The 14,482-nt window shown below is 38.4% G+C and overlaps 1 protein-coding gene across 10 annotated transcripts in view; it reads right to left on the bottom strand.

Annotated features, from left to right (window-relative positions):
- The window catches only part of PLEKHA5 (pleckstrin homology domain containing A5), a 201,445-nt gene that overhangs the window by 100,905 nt on the left and 86,058 nt on the right, over nt 1-14,482 (bottom strand). For all 10 annotated transcript variants that reach the window (XM_081331228.1, XM_081331230.1, XM_081331224.1 and 7 more), the window contains exon 4: nt 791-874. In XM_081331228.1, the coding sequence (XP_081187354.1) occupies nt 791-874 (84 nt within the window). The remainder of the gene's footprint in view (nt 1-790; nt 875-14,482) is intronic.

Genomic DNA, 14,482 nt, shown 5'->3' with positions numbered 1-14,482 from the left:
GTAAATGTTGAGATGTTGAGACTCTAGAAAGAGTTCAAAGAAGAACAACAAAGATGATCAGGGGACTGCAGGCTAAAACATATAAGGAACGGTTGCTGGAATTGGGTACATCCAGTTTAATGAAGAGAAGGACGAGGGTTGACATGATAGCAGTGTTCCAATATCTCAGGGCTGTCACAAAGAAGAGAGAATCAAGCTATTCTCCAAAGCACCTGAAGGCAGGACAAGAAGCAACGGATGAAAACTAATCAAAGAGAGAAGAAACCTAGAACTAAGGAGAAACTTCCTGATAGTTAGAACAATTTACCAGTGGAACAACCTGCCTCCAGAAACGGTGAATGCTCCAACACTGGAAGATTTTTAAGAAGAGACTGGACAGCCATTTGTCTGAAATTATATAGAGCAGGGGTCTTCAAACTTGGGCCTTCAAACTTGTGGACTTCAACTCCCAGAATTCCTCAGCTGGTGTGCCTGGCTGAGGAATTCTGGGAGTTGAAGTCCAGAAGTCATAAAAGGGCCAAGTTTGAAGACCCCTGGTATAGTGTTTCCTGCCTGAGCAGGGGGTTGGACTAGATGACTTCCAAGGTTCCTTCCAACTATATTATTATTATTATTATTATTATTATTATTATTATTATTATTATTATTATTATTATTATTATTATTATTATTATTATTAACACTGCAGTGCTATTTAACAATTACTGTATATTATATAACAACATTGCAATAACAACTATATAAATATTCAAAATATTTTTTGTATAACTTTTTGTAAACACGTACTTACTGTTCATTCACAACAAATATGCAATTGTCCTGTGATGGCTGTCCTGTGACTGGGTGCTTGCAGGTCACTTTTCGTTCATTGTGACTGTGGAGGAACAAATAGAGGAATATCTAAGCATGCATTGATTAATTTTACAGCTAATCAAAAACCCCTTTTGAACTTTTTGTATGGAACAGAAAAAAAATGAAATGACATATGGATTTGATGATTAGAAAAAAAATTGCAGATAATAGGGAAAAAACATGAAAGCTATGATGAGATTACGTTTAATGCAAACATATTTTTATAATCTGTAAAACATAGGTGGAAATAATTTCTTCATATTTTTCTTTCGATTCCTTTCTACAATCTTGGCTTTGCTTGAAATGGCACGAACAAACATTCTATTTATATTCTGGTTTGTCACCTATTCTTCAAGACGGTTCAATTCCCCATTGCATGTTGATACAGATTAGACCCGTGGTGGCGAACCTATGGCACGTGTGCCACAGGTGGCATGCAGAGCCCTCTCTGTGGGCACGGGCGCCATTGCCCCAGTCCTAGTAGGCCTTCAGCTGGGTTTTATAAAACCTTTTCGCTTTCCGCCACCGTGTGCAAAAATAAAAGTTCAATCAATCAGTTTCAACTTCTCATGGGAAAAAAAGATCTTGCAAAGTTGTAATTGATTGATTGAACTTTTTAGTCCCACCCAGTCTGCCGTTACCACTGCAGCCACGCCCACCAAGTGGGCCACGCCCAACCGGCACCCGACGATACATAAGTGGGTTTTGGGTTGCAGTTTGGGCACTCGCTCTCTAAAAGGTTCGCCATCACTGGATTAGACTGTCTCAAAGGTGCTTTTTTTAAAAAGACAACTGGGCTGGTTTTTTTTCCTTGAGGAGGAAGAAGAAAACATTTCACTTCTCACCCAAGAAGCTTCATCAGTACCGATAGCGGGGAAATGGAAGGATAGGAACTGTCTTTTGAGACTGGATGGGGGGTGGTGCTTATTTCTGCTTAAGGAAGATTAATATTACATTATCTATGAAATGTCCTTATTTGCAAATGCCTTAAAATTGAGAGGAATACTTGTGATTGTTGCTTTAATTATTAATTGTCTGCCATTTTGCCATTTCTTTTAAATTTATGTTTATTGGGCTTTTTGCATAAAGTAAAAGGCAAATCTAAAAAATAAATAAAAAATGCAAAAAAATGAAATGTAATGTCTTTCGACCACTCTTCCAAGAGATAATTACTATCCTATAATCCCTCTTTCCTCTTAGAAAGTATACAATCCTTTTAGCTCCTCATTTCATCAACACCTTTTTAAATCTTCAATTCATCATATTTTAATTTTTCAGCAAAAAGCCCATATAACGTTTCCAGTCTACAAAAAGTTTTTCCCCCACCTCTGATCAAAAAATCCATTAATCACTAATTAATTGTTTATCATTTCACTTCTGCTTATTACATTTAGTTCTTCTGGTAAGGACCAAATGTCTTGTAGCAAACATGTATTTAGTCCCACTCTCTTTATGCCTGCTGTTTTGTTTTTTTAAAACTTCCCAAAGTTTGCAAACGGGGAGGGGGGAGGAGGAAGTGAAAAGGCAAAAAGCTTCAAGTGATGCAACAACCTTCAATATACATAATTTTCTGCCAAAACGATGGTGGTGAACTTCTCATAGGGAACATTAGTATCTGACAGCACTTTAAACGAAACATATCCAAACATATCCAGGCATATTTTAAGACCGAGAGAGCGAGGCGCATCGAAGATATATCCAAGAAAACTGAAATAATATTCATGGTGGGAATAGTATAAATAATAACTAAGTTCCCCGCTGCAAGAGCTTCCCCTGTGTTTTAATTTTTATTGTTTAGTGCAGGCTGCCTGAGATGATTTAATAATGCTGCCATTTTCAAAGGCCTATTGTCAACTGGCAAAACTTTTGCAGTGGGATAATGCCACCCTAGCCAAACGGGTGAAACAACGTTTGGCTCTAAAGCTGTACACAATGCTGCACATCAGAGAAAGCAACCTGTACTTTGCCAACTTGCAGAAAACAATCAGTGCCCATAACTAATCTGAGAGTTTGTTAAGCATGCATGTGGATGAGCATACACAAGGTTTAGTGTATATCCAAGTCCTGGAGATAAAACGTTCATGTTTTGCACATGAAATGAGTCTTAGGGAAACCAGTATTATCTATGTGCATTTCTGGACCCGCAAAGTTTAATTGGTGCCTCTGATGAATGGAGGGGGGGGGGGAGAATGAGTATGCAACTACTGTGAGGCTATTGTTTCACTGATTAGCAATTACCACTCCTCATTTAGTTTGAATGCATTTATGTTATGTCAACTCTGCAACTCTATCTCTTAGAATGGTATTAATGCAAAGATTTCCCTGAAGCTTCCCAGGAAAAATAATACTTGAAAAGCTCTGCTGGGCAAATTGTTTTGACTGCTGTCCTGCAACCTGATTCTCTCATCTCTTGCACAACTTAAGAATTCCTGAAGGTTTTCTTGCAGGTTACCGTAATTAAATCTACCTGTCTGGAATTTAAAACCGGTTTTAATTGCCCTCTCTTGGGTAGTAAACATTTTATTCTCTTGTTTCTTTATATCCTTTTAATTATGTGAAAGCTGTCAGTATGTAACCTACTTAGGGTTTCATCTTGGAGCAAAACAGATTTGCTTTAACAAACTCGTGTTATCTTTATCATGCAGAATTAAAAAGCCCTGGAGACAGATGAAAGCAGAGGTATATTTTACTTTAAAAAAAAAAGTCAATATAATGGTATTTGGCAGCAGCCAATCTAAAAACTAAGATCAGAAATTCAGAATCCTCTAAGGTAACTTCATTGCCATGCAGGCTCATCTTTGTCAAATCAATATGTAAGTAGCCCTCTCCATCAACAAAGCCTTCAGAAGTGGGCACAGCTGGCTGAGACAGACCTTCACCAGAAATCAACCCACAGCTTGCATCATAAATCTCTTAAAAGCATTTTTTTTAGTTACGAGACCAAGGAATTCAATATTACATTTTACACAAGAGGTTGGAACCCAACATTTCTGCAGCTACATCCAATCAAATCTTTATTAATATCATAGAACAGCATATCTGCAGCTACACAGGTAGCTATTAAACTGGTGTCTATTTGGCAGGAAAAAACCCATAAACCTAGTTCTTGAATCTACATGCCCAGACTCTGTGCCATCTCTGATGAAATATTCTGGGCCAGTTTGGACAGGTGAATATGTTTATTTGTTATTATTAAACAAATATATATGCCCACCCAACTCACACACACACACAGGCCCAGAACCGGTTGTGCTCTATTCCTGCCAAGGTTCTTATGCAAGCTCATAATCAAGAGTCTCACAAATTCAAAGTATACAGGTTTCGTTGCAATGGGCGGTGCATTAGGTTGCAGAGTTTTGGAACCCGGACATGTATTCCATGACCTTCCTTTATCAATAAGGTTACAATGGGGCTTCTCTGGTCCCTTTGATTCCCCCCCCCACTTTATTCTTCACTGGCTAAGGAATTCTGGGAGTTGAAGTCCACAAGTCATAAAAGGGCCAAGTTTGAAGAACCCTGATGTAGAAGATACAAATCACTGACACCACAAAAATGCCCATCTGATATATTTCTGCAATATCTTGGAAACATTCGTGTTCATTCTTTAATGCTTTGCTATTTGCTTGTTTCAGCTTGTTCCCAACTCAAGAGCATACTGGGTTTTTACATTATCGAGTTTGTTCTTCATTAAACAAACAGGGTAATACTGGAACACCATTGCATTTTATCCTGCAATATTGTTCACATTTTATATTTTCCTACCCAACTACAGGTAGTCCTCGAGATACAACCACAATTGAGCTCAACATTTCTGTTGCTAAGTCAGACAACTGTTAAGTGGGTTTTATCCCATTTTGTGACCTTTCTTGCCACAATTGTTAAGTGAATCACTGCTGTTGTTATTAACACGGTTGTTAACTAAATCTGGCTTCCCCTTTAACTTCACTTCTCAGAAGGTCACAAAAGGTGATCACATGACCCCAGGACACTGCAACCGTCATAAATATGAGTTAATTGTGTTTGTGTGTGTGTGTGTGTGTGTGTGTATGTGTGTGTGTGTGTGAGAGAGAGAGAGGGGGGGGGAGGGAATATTTCCTTGCTCTTTTTGTTTTCTGTCCTAATTCTTCTTTTGTAATGAGATACATGAGCATCAATGACACATGATGCAACGAGAAAATTACTAAAATACTCTGGAAAATGTAATAGATGTATTTATATCTATATGAAATCTGCAGCTGTACAAGTTTAATATTCCCCCTGAAATGCCACTTCAGAATTTTTCATATTATCTGAAGATGTGAAGTTTTTTTCAATTACATCTGTTGGAAAATGGAAAAGACTTTTCTGAAACAGAGCTGACGATCAGGCTTCATAATCGGAATATTTCTTAGGTAATAAAAGAGCATCACCACGAACTTCAAAGTCATTGAATTCTCATACAAAGGTAGCGATTTTAGCTTTAAATATCAGGATTTGAAATCCACATTTGCCTGCTCCCACAGCTTGATGCAAACTCTTGATAAGATCTAAGACCTTTCATCTACGAAGGTTAGTAATTCACCATTGATTTAGCTTAAGTTAACTTATTTACTCAAGGGAAACAGCCTGTTGAGATACTTCATAGTAAATTTAAAACTCTGAAAGATAAAGTTTAGGTAGCTTAATTTTTAACAACAGTATTCTGCAGGCAAATTAAAAAAACAGATTTAGCCTGCCTGGGAATTTCTAAATCATTTGCGGACACCGAAATCCAAGTTCTCAGACCAGAAAACAATACCCTAAATTCACTGAGAATATTCAAAGCCCTCAATTTGGACATAACATCTGTATAAACTAATATTGAGCAAGGATAAAGGTGCTGAGTATGCAGGGGTAGGCAACCTTGGCTCTTTTATGACTCATGGACTTCAACTCCCAGAATTCCTGAGCCAGCGTAGGGGAAAGGATGGTGATTTAGTAAAACAATTACCGGTAATATTACACAAAATGAGACTGCTACATCTGTTTATCCACAATGGATACAAAACTACTACTTTCAGTTAGATTTAAATTGGAAAGCAGATAACAACATAATAATAACCAGATGGAAGACAGCATCCCCCACCTGTGGCTTATGAAAGGCTTCTATTATCAAGTATGAGCAACGGAAATAGTAAGCTTTCATTCAGACAGCTCAGGATGCCAAACAGAAAAAATGATGTCTTCAAAAGAGGAAACCAAAATGTGACTGACACCAAATACCATATGCATACAGATATCTCCTAATGGTTAGGTAAAGGTAAAGGTTCTCCCACACATGTGTGCTAGTCGTTTCTAACTCTAGGGGCTCATCTCCGTTTCAAAGCCGAAGAGTCAGCGCTTGTCCGAGGACGTCTCCGTGGTCATGTGGCTGGCATGACTAGACGCCAAAGGCGCACAGAATGCTGTTACCTTCCCACCGTAGTGGTCCCTATTTTTCTACTTGCATTTTTACGTGCTTTCGAACTGCTAGGTTGGCAGAAGCTGGGACGAGTAACAGGCGCTCACTCTGTTACGCGGCACTCGGGATTTGACCCGCCAAACTGCCGACCTTCTGATCGACAAGCTCAGCGTCCTAACCCACTGAGCCACCGCATCCCTCCTAACGGTTAATAACTTATAAAAGACACAAGTTAAAGAATTTGTGAATTTAGTTAAAGAACATTTCAGATCTGCAGTTCTCTCAGCATTTATATCCCAGGAGTAATACGAAGTGTAAAAATGGTTTCCAGCAACCAATTTTTAACACTTGGGTCTATCTACATATACATGGGAACCCATTAACTTACTGATTCCTTTTAATTCATGTCCAGAGGATGCAATCATTTAGAGATCATTAAGATTAGGGAAGTGATTGTCTTGAAGTACACAGATTTAGGACAGTTTTTAATATGTCAGACATTCTGCATGTTTAAGAACTCCCAGCTAGTTATAAAGTTAAACCTGTCAGCCAATTTGCATGATGTTCTTGAGAATGTATTTTAAATATTTAACAATATATTCAGCAGAAGTAAAGGACAATGAGAAAGGTCTATCAACATCAATACCTATGCATAAGGAAGTATTTGAATAAGCGAAATATTTTAAAATATACATCTCAAAAGCTACAATTGCTTGTCTCTTAAGGAATCCTAACATATATATTGAAAGAAACATTACAATTTCTGAGGATATTATGGAGGATTATGGTTTCCAGTCCTTTTTTAATCCATGTGCCATGTTGACATAACATGCTAAGCCCAAATAAATAAAAAAATAGTAGGCTTATACACAAGGCAGGAAGCCACAGCACAGATGGAACATGGTGAAATAGATTGGCTCCAGGTCAGCAAAGAAAGTATTTATTCAACATATATGCTGAATATACATTAATGGAGGCTGAATTGGGAAATGATGACTGTGGCTTTAAAAATGTAGGAAAAAAACATACAAAACCTGCTCTATGCAATTCAGATGACTATGAAAGTTGAAAATGCAGATAATCTGCAATCTATATTAATAAAAATCATGAGACACAGTGAAAACAGTGGGAATAAGGTTAAATATAACGAAGATTAAGCTCATGAGCACAGGAACAACAACCAGTCTTAAAACTGAAAATGAAAACACTAAGGTGGTGGGCAGCTTCTGCCTTTTAGGATCAACCAGAACAAGCAGTGAAGAAATACATTGCAAACTAACACTCAATAGAGAGGCAATGAAGATCTTGGAAAAGATATTCAGAAATTGTGATGTGTCTCTCCAGTACCTACAAAGACCAGAATCATGCAGACAATGGTTCTTCTCTTATGTCATTCCATGGAAGCGAAAGTTGGACTTTGAAGAAGCAGGATGAGAAGATTATTTATGCTTTTGAACTTTGGTGTTGAAGAAGACTGTGAAGAATACTGTAGACAGCCAGAGAAACAAATAAATGGACTATCAAAAAAATCAACCTTGAATTCTCATTGGAAGCACAAATTATCTCAAATTATCATGGGTTTTACAATCAGCACTTAGCAGAAGAACATATGGCAAACACTCTGGTGATCCGTTTGGCCTTCCAGAATTCTTAGTATCCTCATCTGCTAGTAAACAAAGCAATACCATTACTAGTTTTTATTATGGTTTATAATTTTTGCCTTGGTGTTCAGCAAGCTAGTGGAGTAGAAAACATTTCCATTTATATTCCTAACAAGATTTTTTTGGCCTGGGGGGGTGGGGGGGTAGCGGGGCTGGCACACACATGGTCAGATTTCAGCAAAGACGATGGGATGATAATTGATGTAAGCTTGTAAAAGAGAACACATCAGTTATACAAATCATTTCACTGAAAGAGTATGAACTAATTCCTTTGCTCTATGTAGAGCACAATGAACGGAAGCATAAGTGTCTCCAATTTAAATGACAACAGGAGGGACATAAACTATCTCCATAAACCACAGGATGATTTCCAAATTCTTAAGCAATGATTAAAATAATAATTTTAAATATACTCAGAACAAATATAATTAATTAGTTTTTTTAGCTATTTTCCTACTGACTTCCATCAAAATGCAAGGACAGGTATCCATTTTGGTGTGTGTGTGGGAGAACAGATAATAAAATCTTTAACAAAAAAGAATTCAGAAATTTTGAGAAGTTGTGAAAAAATAATAGCTTTGTGGACCACATTATGAGTCTGTTTTCTCACATATTAAATCACAACTTACATGGCTACAATAATTATAGATTTTATGAGTTAAAACTAGTGTTAGTTCTTTCCTTGTTTTTATACCTGAGAAAGTCACGATTTCAGAATTGTTATTGTCTGTCTCACAGGCTAAGAAACATTGAAGAAATAAAATGTATTCCAGACAATATAATGTAATCAATCAGTGTGAAATAAAAGCAGACTAACTTTCCAGATTCCATGTAGGAAAATGAAATGCATTGTTATATCCCTTTAATAGATGCTTGATAAAAATAGGTTTGTAAATTGAAGGTAAAAGTTTCCCTTGTTCAGTCCTGTCTGGCTCTAGGGCGCTGTTGTGATTCAGCGTCAGCCTGTGATACCGGCAGCTGAGTCTGATGATTCTGAAGAGGAGGAAGGGTTTGGAGAGCCTTTGGTGTCAGAGGGAGGCTCTGATGCACTGCAGGACTTTCAGCCTGGCCCCTCCCGTCATGTTCCTCATCAGACTCAGTCGTGTGAGCGCGAGGTATTGGATGAAGATGATTCACAGCTGGATCTATTCAGGGACGCTAGGAGCAGGAGGCAATCCAGCAGAGCAGAACAGAGAAAGGCAATGAGGCAACTCGGTGAGAGGAGAAGAAGGCAATGAGAAGTCACGCCTTGGGACTGCTGATAAAAGGGGAAGGTGTGGGAGGTGCTGTTGCTGAAGGCAACCGTTTGAAGATCTTCTGCTAGAGTCCTGGTCTGTTATTCCTGTTTAACTCTTGTTTGAACTTTTGGTTTAGCTCTTGTTTGAACTTTTGATTTCTTTGTAAATAAATTTGGTTGGGTTTTTCCAGCCTGTTGACTATAAAAAGGGGTTGTCCCTGACATTCAAACAGGGCCTGTCATAGGCTGGAACAGAACAGGCGCAGTGCTCATCTCTGTTTCTTAGCCAAAGGAGCCAGCATTGTCCAAAGATGCTTCTATGGTCATGTGGCCAACATGGCTACACACCAAAGGCGCATGGAATGCTGTTACCTTCCCACCAAAGTGGTACCTATTTATCTACTTGCATTTGCAAGCTTTCAAACTGCTAGATGGGCAGGAGCTGGGGCAAGCCCGTTGCATGGCACTTGGGTCTTGACCCCAGGCTGTCAGCTTTAGCTGACAAGCTCAGTGTATTTAACCACTAACCGCACCCCTTCAAGTTTGTAAATTACTTGAAAATATTTATATTAATTCATCCTACATCAATAACAGCATGTTAGTCACAGGCCGCATATTCTCAGGTTAAGTGAAAATCTATACTAATTTATTTACATATGAGAAAGTGTTTTTAAAAAGATGTAGACATATATTAGGAGAAAAAAGCACTTTCAGTTATTATCCTCTAACTCTGGAGTAAGTTGCCTCCCGAGGTTCCACAAATTGTTTCTTTTCAAGATATATTTCAAGGGTAATACAAGGCCACTTTAATCGGACAAGCATTTACAGCCCTGAGGCTAAGAAAGGATGTATGTGTACATTTTATAACTAAAAACTTGTTAAGTGAAGAATGAATGAATGAACCTTTCTTGTCAAAGTACAACCATGTATACATTGAGATTGGCTGAGCTTCCCTTCGTGCCCCCCCCAACTCACAGTGACAACAAACCCACCATCTTGTTACACCATGTGAGCTAATTGCACACAACACACCAGCCTCACAAGTCAGTCATACATAAAGTTATTTCCCATTCAGGAGCCTGACAGCCCGTGGATAGAAGCTGTTCTTCAGCCTGTTGGTACGGCTGGCTATACTCCTGTATCTCCTACCCGACGGTAGGAGAGTAAAGAGGTACCAACCAGGGTGTGAGTCGTCCCTGAGAATTTTCCTCACTCTTCCGAAGCAGCGAGCCCTGTTGAGGTCATCCAGTGGAGTCAGGGGACAGCCCACGATGTTTTGTGCTGTGCTCACCACCCTCTGTAATATCTTCCTATCCGCAGCTGTCAGGCCAGCATACCAAACCGCAATACAGTGTGAGAGGACGGTCTCTAAAGTAGACCGGTAAAAAGTATTGTGGAAAGTTAAGAATGCTAATTGACAAGCACTTGCCTGCTCAAAAAATGAGCTCTCTAATTTAAGTGATGCAGAAGCCAGCAAGTGGTAGTATATTTAACTCTGCATTCGTATTTGGAGCAATCTGCTACAATGATTATGATTTATCCCCTGCCAGGTAAGTACTTTTTTCAAACATTTTTTCCTATACAGCAGGAGTGTCAAACTGCCGACCCACGGGCCACTTTCATCATACCAAAGCCACGCCCACCCCATTGCTGGCAATGCAAAAAGTCACGATATGTCGTGACAGGTCACGTGAGGAATTTGACATCCGTGCTATACAGATTTGTAAAACAGGTGCTTGTGGGGAAAACAAACCCTAACACATTATATTCTGCAAGACATCACCTAACATCTTGTGGCTAATTCACATACTGATAAAGATTTTAACATACTAGAAACAGATCCATTTAATCAAGTAGTGTTTTTTTCATTCTTAAAAGATTTTGTGCCCAAATTGATCCGTGCAAATAGTTTACGGTACATAAAGCTCTTGAGAATTTCTATTTAATTCTGCACTGCTGAAGTAAATAACCAATGAAAAGATACTGTACAGCTTTTCACACATATTGTTCTCCACAGCAGCAGCTAAACTTCAAACTGACATATGTAAAATAAAGAAAAATATGTGTATCACCCATATGACAAATCTTATGTTAGCCTCCAAGACAACAAAATAGAAATGTAATAAAAATTTAATGCTTTGTGAGAGTCCACGTACCGTAGATCAGTGAATTTCAAAATGTCAACCCAATATTACTAAGCTTTTATTATTTTCAATGGTTTGGACGTTACTATAAATTGAAACTGATTGAATTTTATGTTCCAGCAACATCTCCATAATTTTTATTAAGATATTTAACATTCTTTTTCCCTCAGCCCTGAGCTAGGAATTATGACTGTTAGCAACCATTTTTTTCTCCTGGATATATTATTCTATCTTACTTTCTTCACTCTGTTTGGGGATATAAGGAAAATAACATGGAATACATTTTAACTAGTCAAGTATTTACATGAATAGTTGACTTGTGGGGAAATGTATGAAAGGTAAGAATGTCAACGGGGCAAAGATCCATAAAAATAATGAGATCCAGACAGAAAAAGGACTATTAACACAACTGGACTCTCTTGAAATCAATGGATTTCAGGTGGAAAAAAATGAGATAGAAAAGCAATACATGTACTCCTTTCCTTGAGAAAGAAAGAATATTCAGTGGAGATGATTAGTCAAATATTTTCTAACTTAACTGATTTTCTATGAAGCAAAAATAAAACAAATGAGAGCAAGAAACTTAAATGGCTATTTTTGATTTTGATCTTAAGAAATACATTGGCAAACAGACCTTCAGTAAAAAAGCTTCTAGATGCTTTTTAAACTCACTAAAAAGTACTCTTCAATATATTATATATATATATATATATATATATAGGGACGCGGTGGCTCAGTGGGTTAGGACGCTGAGCTTGTCGATCGGAAGGTCGGCAGTTTGGCGGGTCGAATCCCGAGTGCCGCGTAACAGAGTGAGCGCCTGTTACTCGTCCCAGCTTCTGCCAACCTAGCAGTTCGAAAGCACGTAAAAATGCAAGTAGAAAAATAGGGACCACTACGGTGGGAAGGTAACAGCGTTCCGTGCGCCTTTGGCGTCTAGTCATGCCGGCCACATGACCACGGAGATGTCCTCGGACAAGCGCTGGCTCTTCGGCTTTGAAACGGAGATGAGCACCGGCCCCTAGAGTCGGAAACGACTAGCACGCATGTGCGGGGGAACCTTTACCTTTACCTTTACATATATATATATATATATATATATATATATATATATATATATATATATATATATATATATATATATATATATATATATATATATATATATATATATATATATATATATATATATATATATATATATATATATATATATATATATATATATATATATATATATATATGTTTTCTGAGGTTTTCGCGGGTGCCTGTATGTGGATCCTTGGTTTTTCGGGTTTTTCCCCGCGTAGAACTAGAGGTGTGGGCGCAACGTTTCGACGGAATCCCATCCGTCATCATCAGGCTTTAGCTTCCTTCTTCTGGGAGAAGCATGTGGCAAAGCCCTCCTCCCATACTTAAAAGGGACCACAGACAGAATCAGCAAGGTCCTCCAAAAACACAACATCAAAACAGCATTCTACACAGACAGAAAAATATCCACCATCCTAAGAAACCCCAAGGACATAATTGGGTTAGAAAACCAAGGAGTATACGAAATCCCATGCACCACCTGCCCCACCACATACATCGGACAGACCAACAGAAGAATAAGTGCACGCATTGAAGAGCACAAAAACTCACTCAGAAAGGGAGAACAAACTTCATCCCTGGTCCAACACTTTGAAGCCACGGGACATGAAATTGATTTTAAAAAAAACCAAAACTATCGCCAAAATTGAACATTTTAACAACAGAATAATCAGAGAAGCCATTGAGATAGAAAAACGCCCCCACAGCATGAATACACGAGATGATACCTCTCGTCTACCAGCCATTTGGAAACCCGCCTTGATTGACAGACGAGGCCCAACCACCAAGAATGATACCAGACCCAAACTCATGATAACATCACATGACATCACCACCACACAACCATTCAAAAAGCAAATCCGAACCCACAACGATAAAGACACACAACCACAAAACAGAAACCTAACTACAGCTGCAACATCAGCCACTTTAAACCCCTCCAAACCACACAATAAGCAAACTGACACCCACTATAAAAACATGACACCACCACAAACACGAAGCCGAACAAAAGCAGCACAACTCACCAGCTCAGTTCTGGAGCTGGCAGCTGAGACCAGCCCATCCACTCAGAACACCCCCCCACCCAATCAGAACACACCCACCATTCAAAACACACTCCCACCCAATCAGAACACACTTGGTCCCCTACCCAATCAGAGCACACCTCCACAGAACACACCCCCTCTGGCAGTTTAAAAAAGAGGAACTAACAGCCACATGCTTCTCCCAGAAGAAGGAAGCTAAAGCCTGATGATGACGGATGGGATTCCGTTGAAACGTTGCGCCCACACCTCTAGTTCTACGCGGGGAAAAACCCGAAAAACCAAGGAGATATATATATATATATATATATATATATATATATATATATATATATATATATATATATATATATATATATATATATATATATATATATATATATATATATATATATATATATATATATATATATATATATATATATATATATATATATATATATATATATTCATCAATGACTTAAATGTGGGAATTGAAGGGGAACTCATCAAACTTGCAGATGATACCAAACTGGCAGGAGTAGCCAACACCTCAGAAGACAAGACTCAGGATCCAAAAAGATCTTGACAAACTTGAACAATGGGCCCTATTCAACAAAATTTCAATGTGGAGAAAAGCAAAGTTTTACACTTATGCAGGAAAAATCAAAGGTACAAATACAGATTGGGTGAGACCTGGCTTGAAAACAGCAATTGTGAGAGGGACCTTGGAGTCCTAGTGGACAATCACTTGACTATGAGCCAGCAGTGTGCAGCAGCAGCCAAAAAAGCTAATACAATCCTGGGTTGTATAAACAGGGGCATAGAATCAAGATCACGTGAAGTATTAATACCACTTTATAAAACCCTACTAAGACCACACCTGGAATACTGCAGACAGTTTTGGTCACCATATCACAAAAAAGATGTTGAGAGTTTGGAGAAAATTCAGAGAAGAGCAACTAAGATGACTAAAGGCCTGGAGACTAAAACATACAAAGAATGGCTACAGGACTTGGGTTTGGCAAGTCTAAAGAAAAGAAGAAATAGGGGAG

The sequence above is a fragment of the Vipera berus genome, assembly GCF_964194415.1.
Source record: "Vipera berus genome assembly, chromosome: 6".
Lineage (NCBI taxonomy): Eukaryota > Metazoa > Chordata > Lepidosauria > Squamata > Viperidae > Vipera > Vipera berus.
This window is presented reverse-complemented; position numbering and strand designations above follow the sequence as displayed.